Consider the following 15,774-nt stretch of genomic DNA (forward strand, 5'->3'; position numbering starts at 1 on the left):
GTTTGTTAATTTGCTATTTTCCTGAATATCTTCAATGAGAAACTAAAATGTAGATGTATACCCTAGAAACCAATATTACAACTTATGATTTAACATTAATATCCTCAGGCAGAGGTGATAGTGAGAATAATAGCGAAGGAGGTGAATGGACAATATTCAGGTAAAACAGGGGAATCAGATACTACTCTTGTAGGAGCACAGATAGATTACTGGATACAAGAAATTTGCTCTGAAGTTCTCGCTCTGAATTATGCTTGCAGATCATTATTTTTTCCAGGCTCCATCTTTCAATGGCTAAGAAATGCAGTATAGATCAGTTTCAAGTCTAATACTTCTGTACCTTTTCCTAAATTCCTGCCTCATGCAGGAGATGGCTGACAGGTGGCCTTTGTGTTCCCTGTGAATGGGAGAGCAATGATGGGTAAGACTGAGAAGATGTTGCCGTGAGACCTGTTTCAGTCATCAGTAGTAGTCTTTAGATCAGCACTAAGCCTCACTCATCCAATGGGGGCACCGACAAGCATTACTGTAGCTGTTGCTTGAAACTAGGACCACAATAGTAAGAATGGTGTCACAGAAGGCTTTAGTATTTCTCATGTTGCTGCTTATCCCATGCAATCTATTTGCTATGATTTATTTTTTTATTTATACAGGAAGATTGTGTCCAGAATCTAATTTGTCAAAGAAAGAACAAGCTATAGGGGAAAGTCTTCATGGAGAAAGCAGCAGGCAGGAGAAACATTATGGGCCTTTTCCATTGTTAGTGCTTCACTGCTTTGCAGTTGTTCAGTAGTGACTTGGACTCTCAGGCTGCTACTAAGTATCTCTTTTCTCAGTTAACTTTGGAGTGGGGGGGATTAGACTGGTGGAACAGTGATGCACAGATGATAAAAGCTGCATTTGCTTTTGAATATTGCATTTGCTTTTGAATATTGCTCAGCTTTGTCTATAAATGCTATGAGCCCATAAGGTCTAACTGGAGGCAGCCAGACTCCTTTGCCTCTGCACCAGAGATCTTTATAGAAAAGATAAAAGTAAAAATAGAACAAACAAAGCTACTCATCATATGGGAGTCATTATGTGAGAACTATTGCCCTTTCATAAAAACGTTCTGGTGGCCCAGGCACTCAAAAGAAGCAACGATCAGCTGATCTTGTCTTCTCAGTTTATATTAAGCACACAGTATAAGATACGGCAACCTTTTGAAATGACTAGCTCTCTATCTCTTACCTTTTCTTAATGTGAATGAGACAAAAAGACAAAATTTAGCAATCTGCCTTTTATAAAATGTATGTTTCTTTTTAATTTTAAAAAATGGAATGATGACTATATTCGTATCATACATGCATTAGATACAGTATAATCATTTGACATTGCTACTATTTGCAATTAAATTACTTTTTTTCAAATTAAAGTTGCACCGCCACTCTGGGAAGAGTGGGAATATGGGAATGATGTGCTTAGCCCTTCGCCTGCCCCAAGCTTTCTCCAGAAATTTTCTTCCCTCTGCACAACTTCTACCTTCCCATGGAGTTCTGTATCTGAGTTTGCAAGCTGGATCCTGAGCACTGTCAGAAGTACAATATACGTATGTATACTGGGAAGATAACAGTAAAATAATCTATTATAAGCAGCTGCACTGCAACATTTTAATATTATTTTTGTAAATTTTTTAATCTTGGGGAAGTTATTAGCAACTTTGATGATATTTTTACAGAATATAATGTATATAACTTGTACAACTAAATAAAACAAAACGTGATGCTTAGCCTCCAAAGCAATCATTATGGTAAGAGCTTTTTAAAAAAAAATTTCAAATTGACAGTTCACTGGGGAGTAAAGGATACTGAATTAAGAACAGTCATTCAAGGAAGAAAGTAAGGAATCTTGTTGGTATCCTCAGGTCAACTGACTTCAAATGTAATACAGGTAATCCTCATTTAATGTCCATTCATTCATTGACTGTTTGAAGTTATGATGTTGCTAACAAATGGGCTTACGGTGGTCCTCGAAGTTCTTGCTGTCACAGTGCCCCTGCGGTCACATGAACAAAATTTGGGGCCTGCCTACATTTACAACCACCCTTCCTGCCGCTGCCACTGCCCCCTAACCCCAGCTGACTTTCAGCATCTTCACCTGTCTCCCCTCCACTAGGCTCACCAACCCGGCCATGCACAAGGGAGGTGCCATGGAAACATCCTGCAGGCCAGAGGGTGAGAGCTACTGGTGGGGGGGCAGGTGCCGTGGGTGGGCAGGGGTGTGTCTGTGCTGCACTGTGCACTACTGGCCAGGGGCTTCTTTCACACCAACCTCTTTGGCATGCAAGCCGGGTCCTTCTTTTGTGAAAGAAGGCCCCAGCTGCACTGGTGTGAAAGGTGGCAGCAATAAAGAAGGCCCAGCTGGTAGTGATGTGTGGTGAGGCAGGTGCAGTGGTGGGAGGGGCCAGATGGCTGGTAGGCAGGTGGCAGTGGGTAGGTGGGAGCTAAAAGGGCAGAGATGGGGAGAGATAGGTGGGTGGTGGGAGTTGAACTGGGGGTAGTCCCTTACCTTCTTCCAATAATGGCTTGGATCTGGGTGGGTCCTTGCCTAACGACCACAAGGGATCGCTCAATGATAGCAACTGGGACTGCTGGAACTGCCGTCGCTAAGCAGGGCAGTCATGTGACATTTTGCTTAACGACTGTGTTGCTTAGCAATGGAGTTGCCAGTGCCAATTAGGGTTGTTGAGTGAGGACTACCTGGATGCGGTGGCAGGTCTCTTCTTTTAGACATTGCTTTTTGTATTATCTCTGAGTACATAGTTATACTGTCTCTGATCAGACTGGGGTAACTTATAAAATCTGAAACAGTTGAATTCTGGCTCTCATTCATAGACAATCACTTTGTGTCTGTGTTCACTGGCCAAATCCTAGATTAGGATACCTTCTTGGCACTTTGTCAAAGGAAGATCAAGTTAAATCATGGAAGTCTTCAGCAAAATCTCAGCATTTCACTGACAATATCTGAATGGCTACAAGTCATGATTGCTATATATTATTCCAGAATCAAAGGCATTATGCTCTGTATATCAGGAAACATGAATACAATTGTACTACTAGATTCATATTCTACTGTGTTTGTTTGTTTTTGTAACACCTAATATGATATATTCATCATGGACAAAATCTATCTATGTGGTAGCTAGGAGTCACAAATGACTTGATGGCACATAATCAATCAATCAATCAACATGATATATATTTCCAGATGAAGTACAAGATTTTATAGCTAACAATCTTATTAGGACATACCAAGTTCTAAGTTATGCATACAAAGTCTCTTACTTTTAATACTGTTCTTGGATTTTTTTTAAAATGAAATTTGGCTTTTCAATTACAGGAAGAGGGGAAAGTTTTCGAAGTTCTTGCAGGACAATTATTGCAGCACGTTTCTTTGAGAGCTTTTTGCTGTTTCCTTCACCTTCAGCTGAGAAATCTCCAACTGATACTTGAGTAACAAAACTCTTCATATGTGGGGGCCCACTTTCTTTAATTATCTATTTGCCAAGAAAGAGTAAATAAAATGGTTATAGAACTGGCTTCTACTATATAAAACTACATTTATTAAAAATAAATGAATAATGCATTGTGCCAAACAGGCTTCACAGTGTATTTTATTTTTCAGAAAGTAAAAAAATCACTGTGATTTTCATTATTTTTACTATTTTTTGTGATTTAGAACTTCCTTAAAACCTCATCTTCATTATGTTTACACAGAAATACGTTCCTATGATTCTGACAGAGAGAGCTAGTGAAGTGTGGTATTTAAGAGAGACAGCACAAAACAGGAAATTCCCATGACTGAACTTCACTTCTGCCATGAACTAAGTGTGAGGCAACTCAGTCTCTTTCAGCCTTAATTTGCATTATGGAGGATAGTAATACTGACTTAATGTACAGAGTTGTATAAGGACTGTAACATTATAAACATAAATCACTCTGACCATTTAAAAGTGCTACACAAATCCTGTTTGGGATTTTGTTCTCTTACCGTACCTAAGAAAATCAATCAATACTTCATGGGCAGGAGGAAGTAGATATATAGCACTTTGTGTTAGGCCCCTATATAAATAACAGATATTGCAACTGGTCCAGTATTAACACTACAGCAAAAGTATGTATATTACAGAATAATTAGAAATGGCTTTTAAATTTTTTAAAATATTTTTTCATGGTTATTGCTATTATCGTAAAGAGCACATGCTCCTAAGATGGATCAATATGGCCACAGTGATCCACCTACTTGCATTATAATTTACAGTGCTATAATGTGCACTATGTGGGGCTAACATTGAGAAGCATTTAGAAGATTTAAATAGTGCGAAATAAGGAGACAGAGCTACCATTTCATAGTATTCTGACATCTGCACTGGAAGCCAGCACCATTTCAGGCTCAGTTCAAGGTATTTGTGTTATTCTTTAAAGGCAGACACTACTCAGATCAGTGTTTCTCAACCTTAGCAACTTTAAGATGTGTGGACTCCAACTTCCAGAATTCCCCAGCCAGCATGACTGGCTGGGAAATTCTGGGAGGTGGAGTCCACACATCTTAAAGTTGCCACGGTTGAGAAACACTGGCTTAGCTTATTGGGCTATAAACAACTATCTATCTCACTGTGAATGTGCCCAGTTGTTTCTTGAACCAATGGGAAAAGGACTACTGCATTACTTCAAAGCTGTGGAAAGCACTTCCTTTGAACATCAATATGATCTCCAAGCCTGAGGAAAACTGTCTATGTTTTTGGAATATTAAGCTGCACTTTTTCACTTCATTATCTTATTGTTCTTTTAAGCCTTAGGTTTGTAATCATAACTGTGTTTTTAATTAATTTAAAACTGTGTTGCTGCATGTGGTTTGTACTTATCAGGCTGGATTTTAAAATCAAATGGGTACATACATATTTCCAAATATTTTTCCTGTGCTTTGTAAAAACGTGTTTAACATCTTAGTGCTATAGGAGATAAACCACACACACACATACATGTACACACATGTGCCTACACAATATCAATGTTCTTACCACATGTTTACCTCTTTAAAAATATTACATAGTATGATCCATTTCTCCACTGCAACTGATCAATTTACCAATCCATCGTTCAAAAAAATCTATTTTGCTTGACAAGTGAGCTCCCTATCTTAGCACCAGAGTTACAGTATATGTCCATACCGTCACCAACTGCCACAATAAATGCTTCAGCAGCTCCTTTATTTTATTTGTGCAGTTGTCATGTTGCTGATACAGAGACAGGAGAGGGGGTTTGATTTCATTCTGGGATGCCCCCCCCCCCAAAAAAGTTACAGAAACTCAGCAGTATCCAAGGCCAGGGGTGGGGCAGGGCACTGGGGAGAAGAATAAAGAAAGCATTGTGGCATCGCAAACCCCACCTCTTTGTATATGGGTTGCCACATCTCTATACCTGTATGAAAATAATGAAGCTTGTGGTACAATACAATGTTGCTTTCATCATTCTGTTCAAAGCAGCAAGCTCCTGCAGACATCCACATACAAACCAGATCAAGGCAGACAGAAATGTCCAAATAAATGAATATGGTGTCCTGATGTTGCACAAATGAAACATAGATGTATTAATAGCTAACAGCCATAATAGTTATTGGTAGCTACCTGCAGAATCAGAGGCATTCTATCAGGGAACATAGCTGCTTCAGATTTATGGGAGATGACTATTACCTTCTAACTTTACTATTGTAAAAAGGATGGTGGACTACATTAAATTAGTCTTCAATATTGCATAGCAAGGGTCTTCTTAAATGCAATGATGCTAACCTGATGCCCTCCAGATGTGCTGAACTTCAGTCCATATGATATCCCAGCCAACACGATCCATTTGTAGTAGGTTGGGGAAAACTGTCTTTACAAGGCTAAACAGCAACAGCAGACAGCAGTAGAATTTAATTGGAAAAACTGACTGAAAACCAGAAAATTTCCTAAGGAGTCTTACAACATTTCTTTTTAAAAAGATAAATAAAACTTAAGTCTACTTCATAAGGCAGAGTGAATGGGATTAGGTAACAGCATAATCCCTTTGGACTTAATATTTAGGACAAGATTTTGCCCTCAGGCAGTGTTGCTGACATCACTGGGCAGAACTTGGCTTCAAGTGACACTACACACCCTACCCATTCTTCAAATATTGTGCAAGTCCAAGAAGTTGTTTACATGAAATTTGAAGTATTTTAACTCTTTGCTAACTTTTGTAACAGTGATGATACAATATTTTCTCTAGGTCTTGTAACCTAAAATAAATACAAGCTACTTTGTAAGTAACACGTAAACAACATTTGAAAATTTGTAGCCATGCTTGATATGAAATAAAGGGGAAGTTCTTAAATTAAAATCCTACTAACAGCAGCAAATCTTATGGCCAGTTACAAAATGATGTGTCACTGTATGTAATAAAATCTAGCTTCCAAATATACAGTAGCATCTGGGTCAAAACTGAATTTCAGCAGCAGATGGAATAGGTTCTGCCCTTTGTAAAGTTTTTACTTAAGAAGAGAATGCCTCATGTTAGCAGGTGAATGTGTTCAGAGGAAGCTGATGCAAAGTGAAGGCTATACCTTAAGGCAGTGTTTCTCAACCTTACCAACTTTAAAATGTGTGGACTTCAACTCCCAGAAATTGAAGTCCACACATCTTAAAGTTGCTGAGGTTGAGAAACACTGCCTTAAGGCAATCATCTCAAGTTATACAGAGTAAAAACTGAAGGAAGCCCATATTATTAGCCTCTTTCATCTTGTGTTCTTACTGTTCTCTCCCAGCTGTAACATTAACAACCACTCTTAAGAAAACATGCTGTGAAAATTTGCCATAGTCACTACTTCCAGAAAATACTGCCTGCAAAAGTTTCCTCTAGTCATATTGGTATGACTGTGATCTGGATGAAGAACTTTTTCAAAAGATTGGAAGGATAAAAGAGGGAGGAATGAGATCGATAGAGATAAGTATGGAACTTCAATTTTCATTTAGTGGCTGGAGATCAAACCAAACTTTAACCTGCTCTACCATCCCTTTGAATCTCTACCAGGCTACTGTCCTGCATGAAAGCCTTAGAGAGCATGACAGAGGACCTTTATTTGTTACTCATGGCTGAAGGCCAAAGGGAAGAATTTCAGCAATTGCCAGAACCAAACTAGAAACTGAAAGCTGAACTGCCTATGCCAGGGAAGACAAGTAATTTCATATCCAGTGGCTATCTATTTGCTACATGAAACTGTTTCTTTTCTTGCCTTTCCCAGTTTATTTAGTGTTCTTTTTAACTCTTTGCTTCATGACTTTGACAAGACTTTATCCATGTTTATGCAAAGGATCACATACTGATTTGGAAAGAAAATTAGATACATTTAATATTCACTAAAATCAGCAGGATGCAAGTAAATTATGATTGACCTTTTCCATTGATATCAGTGGGAACTAGGTGCCAGTAAACTGGCCTGGATCCAATCTCTATGATTTATGTGTTGAACCAACATTTTCCTCTTGACAAAGGCTAGAGACTGACGCTAATGGAATAAATATTGATGTGAGAGATTGTGGGAAGGTTGGGGGCAAGTCAGTTGAAAGATTACCTCAGAAATGGCAACTCAGTCCTGGTGCTGAGAGATCTGGAAAAAAGTGCTACAAAGACACTCTTTCTTAACTAACCATAAGTGAGGCTGGGAAAATCCTATTACAGTTTGCAATATTTTATATTTAGCCGAGACTAACGTGAAAGATCCCTTCTGAAATCCAGGTTATTCTTGCTTCCTTGAAATCCACGCTTCCTTGAAACCTGTTTAATTTTTGCCAGCTACATCATGCTTGTCAGTTCCTTCTCAATTAAGCCATGAGATAAACACGAAGAACTTCTTGCCAGTGTCCTTCCTGTTGCCATGTTTCAAGTTCACTATTATCTCTTGTTAGTTTAAAATTAGCAGTAGGACTTTTGTCTAAGTAGGTATACTCCTGATTATCAGCTATGATAACTTGGATAAAAGTATGAAAGCTTTCTATCAAAAAACATGGTCAAATTGGGAAACAATTAGTGTTTACAATAACAGATTAAACATCTGTCAACAACTTTGCCAAACTTCTTTATTTTACATACAACACTGTGCAAGAATTAGCATTATAGCCAATACATTCTAATATTCAGAGGGCTGTAATTCAAAATGAGAAACTGAGCCATATAGGAAAATACATAACCTGTTTTCATCCATACAATAAGATATATTGATGAAGTTTGTTATAGGTATTAATAAAATAATAAAGAATTATTAAAATCTACTGGAAAGGAAAAGAGAAGTTGTAAAAATATATAGTGCCATTTGAGTCAAACGCCTTGTTTTTGTTTATAGTTTTCCTCTAGTAAGAACTTTTCTATGTGCAAGAAAAAAATACAGGTTTCCTGCTTAGTAGTGAATACATGATTTTTGGAGCCTTGGTGACTCACCACAGTAGGAAGATGGTGTAGAAATCAAATAAATCAAATACATAAACTAATATCTGAAAGCTATTACAGTTTAATCTTAATGGAAATTATCAGTCAGTCTTATTCATGTGTGTAGTCAACATGGTATATTTTTAATAATGTTCTTAGTAGTTTTGGACAGAGCACAGGATTTTTATTAAGACGCACACACATCATACAGAAATCATGTAAAACATACCCCAAAACTGAGAGGCATGTTGCGCTTCAGTGCCATTGCAAATACTATACTGATTTCTGACTTGTTTGCATCTTTTTCTTCTTCCATTCCATTTCCTGGCTGTCCATTCTGATCAAACATGAGAAGTTTCTCTTAAACCATCTTTCTTCTAAGAATAGAATCAATTACCCAATATTTTTCTTCAAAAAACTACAGAAAAGAGGGTAATTTTTATAATTTTTTATATTCACATTTTTATTGTAAATGTATTTATAGAGTACAGCCATTTTTAAAAATTTCAGATTTGGTATCAAGATAACCCTACAGGTTGATTAAATGAGTGTCCCTTCTCTGTAGCAGGTAGTCAACCAGAGTCTCTTCCTAATACTATCTCCTTTCCCAGGGATAAAGGAATGCTTCTGGCCTTTTTGTTTTTGTTTTGTTTTTATAACAACTTCTAAGTACTTCCCTCAAGGCCTCTCCATGGCTCTCTACAATAGAGCCCTCTGCAGTGTTAGTTCTGCTACTTCTCAGTTATATTCCTGAACTTCATGGTTAGTGAAGGCCTCCTTTAAGGTAGTGGGAGCTTGGATCCAAGTAGTAATTAACACTGAGAGGATGTTTCCATCACCTCTGAAGTAGATGGTGGTACATCCACTACCCAAGAAGCCTTCATGTGATCCAATTGTCTTGGAAAAGTATAGACCTGACTCCAATGTTCCTTTTCTTGGAAAGATGGTAGAGAAAGTGGTGGCCCTACAACTGAAAAGAATCCTAGATGAAGTGGGCCATTTGGCCCCTTGTCACTCAAAGTTCCATCTAGGATACAGCATGGAAACTGCATTGGTTGTGTTTGTGGACAACCTCTGGAGAGACTGGGATCGAGGGAGTGCAGCCTTCCTGGTCCTCCTTGATCTCTTAGTGGTTCTTGATACCATTGAACATGGTATTTATCTGGGCAGTCTCTGAGGGACTGAAGGAATACTGCTTTGCAGTGGTTCCTTCCATCCTTGTGCTGCTTGATCTCTTGGCAGCCTTTGATACCTTTGACTATGGTATCCTTCTGAGCCACCTCTGTGCGTTGGGGATTGAGGGCACCATTTTAAGGTGGTTCTCTTCCTTTCTCTGGGAATGGTTCCAATCAGTGTTGGTTGGGAGGAGATTGCTTCCTAGGCCTGTCCTTCATGGTTCTATTCTCTCCCCCCTCCTTTTCAACACAACCATGAAAACAGTTTGGGGTTTGGTATCATCAGTACAATGATAATACCTAATTATAGCTTTCAAACCTGTGCCATCCAAGTGAGGCTATCAAGGTTCTGTCACAGTGCCTGAAGGCTGTGTTGGATTGGATGGGAGGAACCATCTCCAACTTAATCCTATCAATGCGGGTGTTTGAGCCAACTGGATCTATATTCTATATTCTATTCTATATCTCTTCAGCAAAGGATCGTTACCTTGTCGTGGTGCTGGAGCTTGAGCACCTCAATGATGCCATGAGCTAAACCGTGAAGGGCCACCCAAGACGGGAAGGTCATGACAGAGAGGTCAGACTAAATGCGATCCCTGGGGAAGGTAATGGCAACCCACCCCAGTATTCTTGCCGTGAAAACTACATGGATCAGTACAACCAGAGATATGTCAGTATACCATCGGAAGATGAGACCCCCAGGTCGGAAGATGGTCAAAATGCTACTGGGGAGGAACAGAGGATGAGTTCAACTAGCCCCAGACGTGATGACGCAGCTAGCTCAAAGCCGAAAGGACGGCTAGCGGCCGACGGTGCTGGTGGTGAACGGCGAATCCGATGTTCTAAGGATCAACACACCATCGGAACCTGGAATGTAAGATCTATGAGCCAGGGCAAATTGGATGTGGTTATTGGTGAGATGTCAAGATTAAAGATAGACATTCTGGGTGTCAGTGAACTGAAATGGACTGGAATGGGCCACTTCACATCAAATGACCACCAGATCTACTACTGCGGACAAGAGGACCACAGAAGAAATGGAGTAGCCTTCATAATTAATAGTAAAGTGGCCAAAGCAGTGCTCGGATACGATCCAAAAAACGATAGAATGATCTCAATTCGAATTCAGGGCAAGCCATCTAACATCACAGTGATCCAAATATACGCCCCAACCACAGATGCTGAAGAAGCTGAAGTAGAGCAGTTCTGTGAGGATCTGCAGCACCTACTGGACAACATGCCTAAAAGAGATGTTATTTTCATCACGGGAGACTGGAATGCTAAGGTGGGCAGTCAAATGACACCTGGAATTACAGGTAAGCATGGCCTGGGTGAACAAAATGAAGCAGGACATAGGCTGATAGAATTTTGCCAAGACTACTCAATGTGCATAACAAACACTCTCTTCCAGCAACCTAAGAGACGGCTTTATACATGGACTTCCCCAGATGGACAACACCGAAACCAGATTGACTACATCCATTGCAGCCAAAGGTGGCGGACACCTATACAGTTGGTAAAAACAAGACCTGGAGCTGACTGTAGTTCAGATCATGAACTTCTTCTTGCACAATTTAGGATCAGACTAAAGAGATTAGGGAAGACCCACAGATCAGCTAGATATGAGCTCACTAATATTCCTAAGGAATATGCAGTGGAGGTGAAGAATAGATTTAAGGGACTGGACTTAGGAGATAGGGTCCCAGAAGAACTATGGACAGAAGTCTGCAACATTGTTCAAGAGGCGGCAACGAAATACATCCCAAAGTAAGAGAAAACCAAGAAGGCAAAATGGCTGTCTGCTGAGACACTAGAAGTAGCCCAAGAAAGAAGGAAAGCAAAAGGCAACAGTGATAGGGGGAGATATGCCCAATTAAATGCAAAATTCCAGAGGTTAGCCAGAGGAGATAAGGAATTATTTTTAAACAAGCAATGCGTGGAAGTGGAAGAAGACAATAGAATAGGAAGGACAAGAGACCTCTTCCAAAAAATTAGAAACATCGGAGGTAAATTCCAGGCAAAAATGGGTATGATCAAAAACAAAGATGGCAAGGACCTAACAGAAGAAGAAGATAATCAAGAAAAGGTGGCAAGAATATACGGAAGACATGTATAAGAAGGATAACAATATCGGAGATAGCTTTGAAAGTGTGGTCAGTGAGCTAGAGTCAGACATCCTGAAGAGTGAGGTTGAATGGGCCTTAAGAACCATTGCTAATAACAAGGCAGCAGGAGATGACGGCATCCCAGCTGAACTGTTCAAAATCTTGCAAGATGATGCTGTCAAGGTAATGCATGCTATATGCCAGCAAATTTGGAAAACACAAGAATGGCCATCAGATTGGAAAAAATCAACTTATATCCCCATACCAAAAAAGGGAAACACTAAAGAATGTTCAAACTATCGAACAGTGGCACTCATTTCACATGCCAGTAAGGTAATGCTCAAGATCCTGCAAGGTAGACTTCAGCAATTCATGGAGCAAGAATTGCCAGATGTACAAGCTGGGTTTAGAAAAGGCAGAGGAACTAGGGACCAAATTGCCAATATCCGATGGATAATGGAAAAAGCCAGGGAGTTTCAGAAAAACATCTATTTCTGTTTTATTGACTATTCTAAAGCCTTTGACTGTGTGGACCAGAACAAATTGTGGCAAGTTCTTAGTGGTATGGGGACACCAAGTCATCTTGTCTGCCTCCTGAAGAATCTGTATAACAACGGACTGGTTTAAGATTGGGAAAGGAGTACGGCAGGGCTGTATACTCTCACCCTACCTATTCAACTTGTACACAGAACACATCATTCGACATGCTGGGCTTGAGGAATCCAAGGCTGGAGTTAAAATCGCTGGAAGAAACATTAACAATCTCAGATATGCAGATGATACCACTTTGATGGCTGAAAGCGAAGAGGAACTGAGGAGCCTTATGATGAAGGTGAAAGAAGAAAGTGCAAAAGCTGGCTTGCAGCTAAACCTCAAAAAAACCAAGATTATGGCAACCAGCTTGATTGATAACTGGCAAATAGAGGGAGAAAACATAGAGGCAGTGAAAGACTTCGTATTTCTAGGTGCGAAGATTACTGCAGATGCTGACTGCAGTCAGGAAATCAGAAGACGCTTAATCCTTGGGAGAAGAGCAATGACCAATCTCGATAAAATAGTTAAGAGCAGAGACATCACACTGACAACAAAGGTCCGCATAGTTAAAGCAATGGTGTTCCCCGTAGTAACATATGGCTGCGAGAGCTGGACCATAAGGAAGGCCGAGAGAAGGAAGATAGATGCTTTGGAACTGTGGTGTTGGAGGAAAATTCTGAGAGTGCCTTGGACTGCAAGAAGATCAAACCAGTCCATCCTCCAGGAAATAAAGCCAGACTGCTCACTTGAGGGAATGGTATTAAAGGCAAAAATGAAATACTTTGGCCGCATAATGAGAAGACAGGACACCCTGGAGAAGATGCTGATGCTAGGGAGAGTGGAAGGCAAAAGGAAGAGGGGCCGACCAAGGGCAAGGTGGATGGATGATATCCTAGAGGTGACGGACTCGTCCCTGGGGGAGCTGGGGGTGTTGACAACTGACAGGAAGCTCTGGCGTGGGCTGGTCCATGAAGTCACGAAGAGTCGGAAGCGACTAAACGAATAAACAACAATTCTACATCTGACCTTGTATGGGGTATCACTGCCCCATTCAAGGGTGGTGCACATTTTGGGGGTCTTCCTGGACTCACAACTTCTGCTTGATGAGCAGGTGGCAGCTGCGACTAGATAAGCCTTTGCACAGCTTCATCTGGTGCACCAGTTGTCCTAAATCAGGGAGCCCTTCAGAAAGTCACTCATGCCCTGGTCACCTTACAGCTTGACTACTGCAATGCGCTCTACACAGGGCTGCCACTGAAGACTACTTTCAACTGGTCCAGGATGCAATGGCATGGGGCAGTGATGAGCATGCCTCAGTATGCCCATGTAACACAAAGCAGTGTTACATGGGCATACTGAGGCATGCTCATCACTGCCCCATGTCACTGCATCCTGGACCACTGGTTGCCAGTTTGCTTCTGGGTATGATTCGAGGTGCTGGTCAGTACTGTAAAGGCATAGGGCCAGGTTACTTGAGGGACTGACTATTTCTCATATTATCTGCCCAGCCGATTCAATCTTGCAGGGTTGGCACACTCTGGGTCCCTTCAATTACACAATGCCATCTATCAGGACCCTGGAAGCATGCCTTCACTGTAGCAGCACCTGTCTTCTGGAATGAGCTTCCCCGAGATCTGAACTACCCCCACCCTAATGGTGTTTTAAAGGGCTCTGAAGACCCCTTTAGACTGTGTGGGTTGCTTTGCTTCATCCCATCGAGTTTTGTCATCCTTGCCATCTTTACTCTTGATTTTTATTTCTTCTTGTTTTCCTTGACTTTAATGTTTTATGTGTAAACTGCCCAGAGTCAGTGGGTGTTGGACAACACATGTATTTTGATGATGGTGATGATGATGATGATGATGATGATGCCTAATCCAGTCTAAACATCTGGCTGACTGTGCAACCAACCATAATAATTTATTGTCTTAAAGAGCCTTACCACATTTAATTTCCATGGTTAATTTTACTGGCAATTGTTATGAAGCAATATATTTCAAGGGGCTATAATCCCACTGCATATATCATATCACACATAGTACTTGTGACTCTCCTAACTTTGTAACATCTTGATTTAGCCTTAGAATATTGAGCTTCTTTTAAAAGCAACCTCTAAAATTTACTGTCAGCATATTAATAAAGGAAACTGAAAATTATTTTTCTGTTCAATGACTCTGATTCTTTTTCTGATGATTCATGAAGTGCCCTCTGTAAAAACTTTTCTTGCATTTAAGTATACATAGAGTTACTGTCACAAACCAAACAGAATTTTCTTTGGGTACAAACTTATTTCTGATTCTGTGCAACTATTCTGATTTCTGGAATAGTTCTTAAAATCCAAACAAAGAATAGCTAAATGAAAGACTCTGCCATTTGTTACTATAAAACATAGCTGAGTTTGCTATTGGGAAACAACACACTTTCCATTGGCACAGAAAAATATGCATTTACCCTCAGTAAGGCCACTAATATACAGTGAAATCATATTCTGATTTTTGAATTAAGCCCTGCCTGTCAGAGATATTTGAAATTTCCTTAATCAGGAGTTGTTCAGGGTAGGAATAATGATTAAATATCATCACCACAGGCAATGGTTTGCAAACCCACTTCAAATCATGATCTCATATCCCAGATGTTGACCAGCATGGATATGTAAAGGTATGTCTGCATAAAATTCAAGCAACAGAAACACAGTTGTTGATCTATATGACATCTGTATACCAACGTTGTATCTTACTAAATAGTCAAATGTAAGTAGAACATATGCAACTAAAAGCCTTACGCTCAAATCATTACTTTATAAAAATAGACAGTAAAATCAAGCCAAGAGTAAACAGGGACACAACTCTTCTGCATTATTCATTGGCATTGGCACTGAATAGTAACAGTCTTTAGACCCTTTCACATCAGCTTCCTAACCATTGTCAAAAATAAAGGAAAGGGGATGGACGGACGATTGGCGGTTCTGAGAGATCCCTGACTTACGTGTGAGTCTCATCAGAAAACTAAAACTCTTGGCTACATATTCCCTTCTCAGGCCTCACTTTGGCTGCTTGGCAGGGATAAGCTGGCAACTATACAGCAGTTCTTTCATGAATGCAGGTTTGTGTTCCCATACACTCCCTGTTTTCATCACTGCTGTTTGTATTGTGATTTTCCCAAACAGTCCCAATAAATATTCAAAGTCATAAAGTTCCACCATACAGTACAGTACTTCAAAAGACTGTGTGTCCAACGTTAAGCAAAAGAAAAACACCCAGGAAACTTCTGTTTGCTGAGTAAGAAGTTTGTGGCTAGTGTGGCTAATGTCACACATTCTACCATACAAGCAAGGTGGTATAATTTACAAGATGCAATACCTCAGTTGCTCCATTACTTGATTCATGATCATTCTGACCGGCTGCAAAACCAGCTAGAATCAGGCAGCACTCTCTGTAATAATTTGGTCTGTGGACCATATGGTATCAGGTTTCCCAGAAC

At 40.0% G+C, this 15,774-nt stretch overlaps 1 protein-coding gene across 1 annotated transcript in view; it reads right to left on the bottom strand.

Moving 5' to 3' along the window:
* STAU2 (staufen double-stranded RNA binding protein 2) overlaps positions 1-15,774 on the bottom strand; it is a 157,163-nt gene that overhangs the window by 124,053 nt on the left and 17,336 nt on the right. Inside the window, 3 exon segments of the mRNA XM_063299392.1 lie at positions 3,324-3,361; positions 3,364-3,535; positions 8,710-8,817. Coding sequence (XP_063155462.1) covers positions 3,324-3,361; positions 3,364-3,535; positions 8,710-8,817 — 318 coding nt within the window.

This window comes from Candoia aspera, chromosome 3, assembly GCF_035149785.1.
Source record: "Candoia aspera isolate rCanAsp1 chromosome 3, rCanAsp1.hap2, whole genome shotgun sequence".
NCBI lineage: Eukaryota > Metazoa > Chordata > Lepidosauria > Squamata > Boidae > Candoia > Candoia aspera.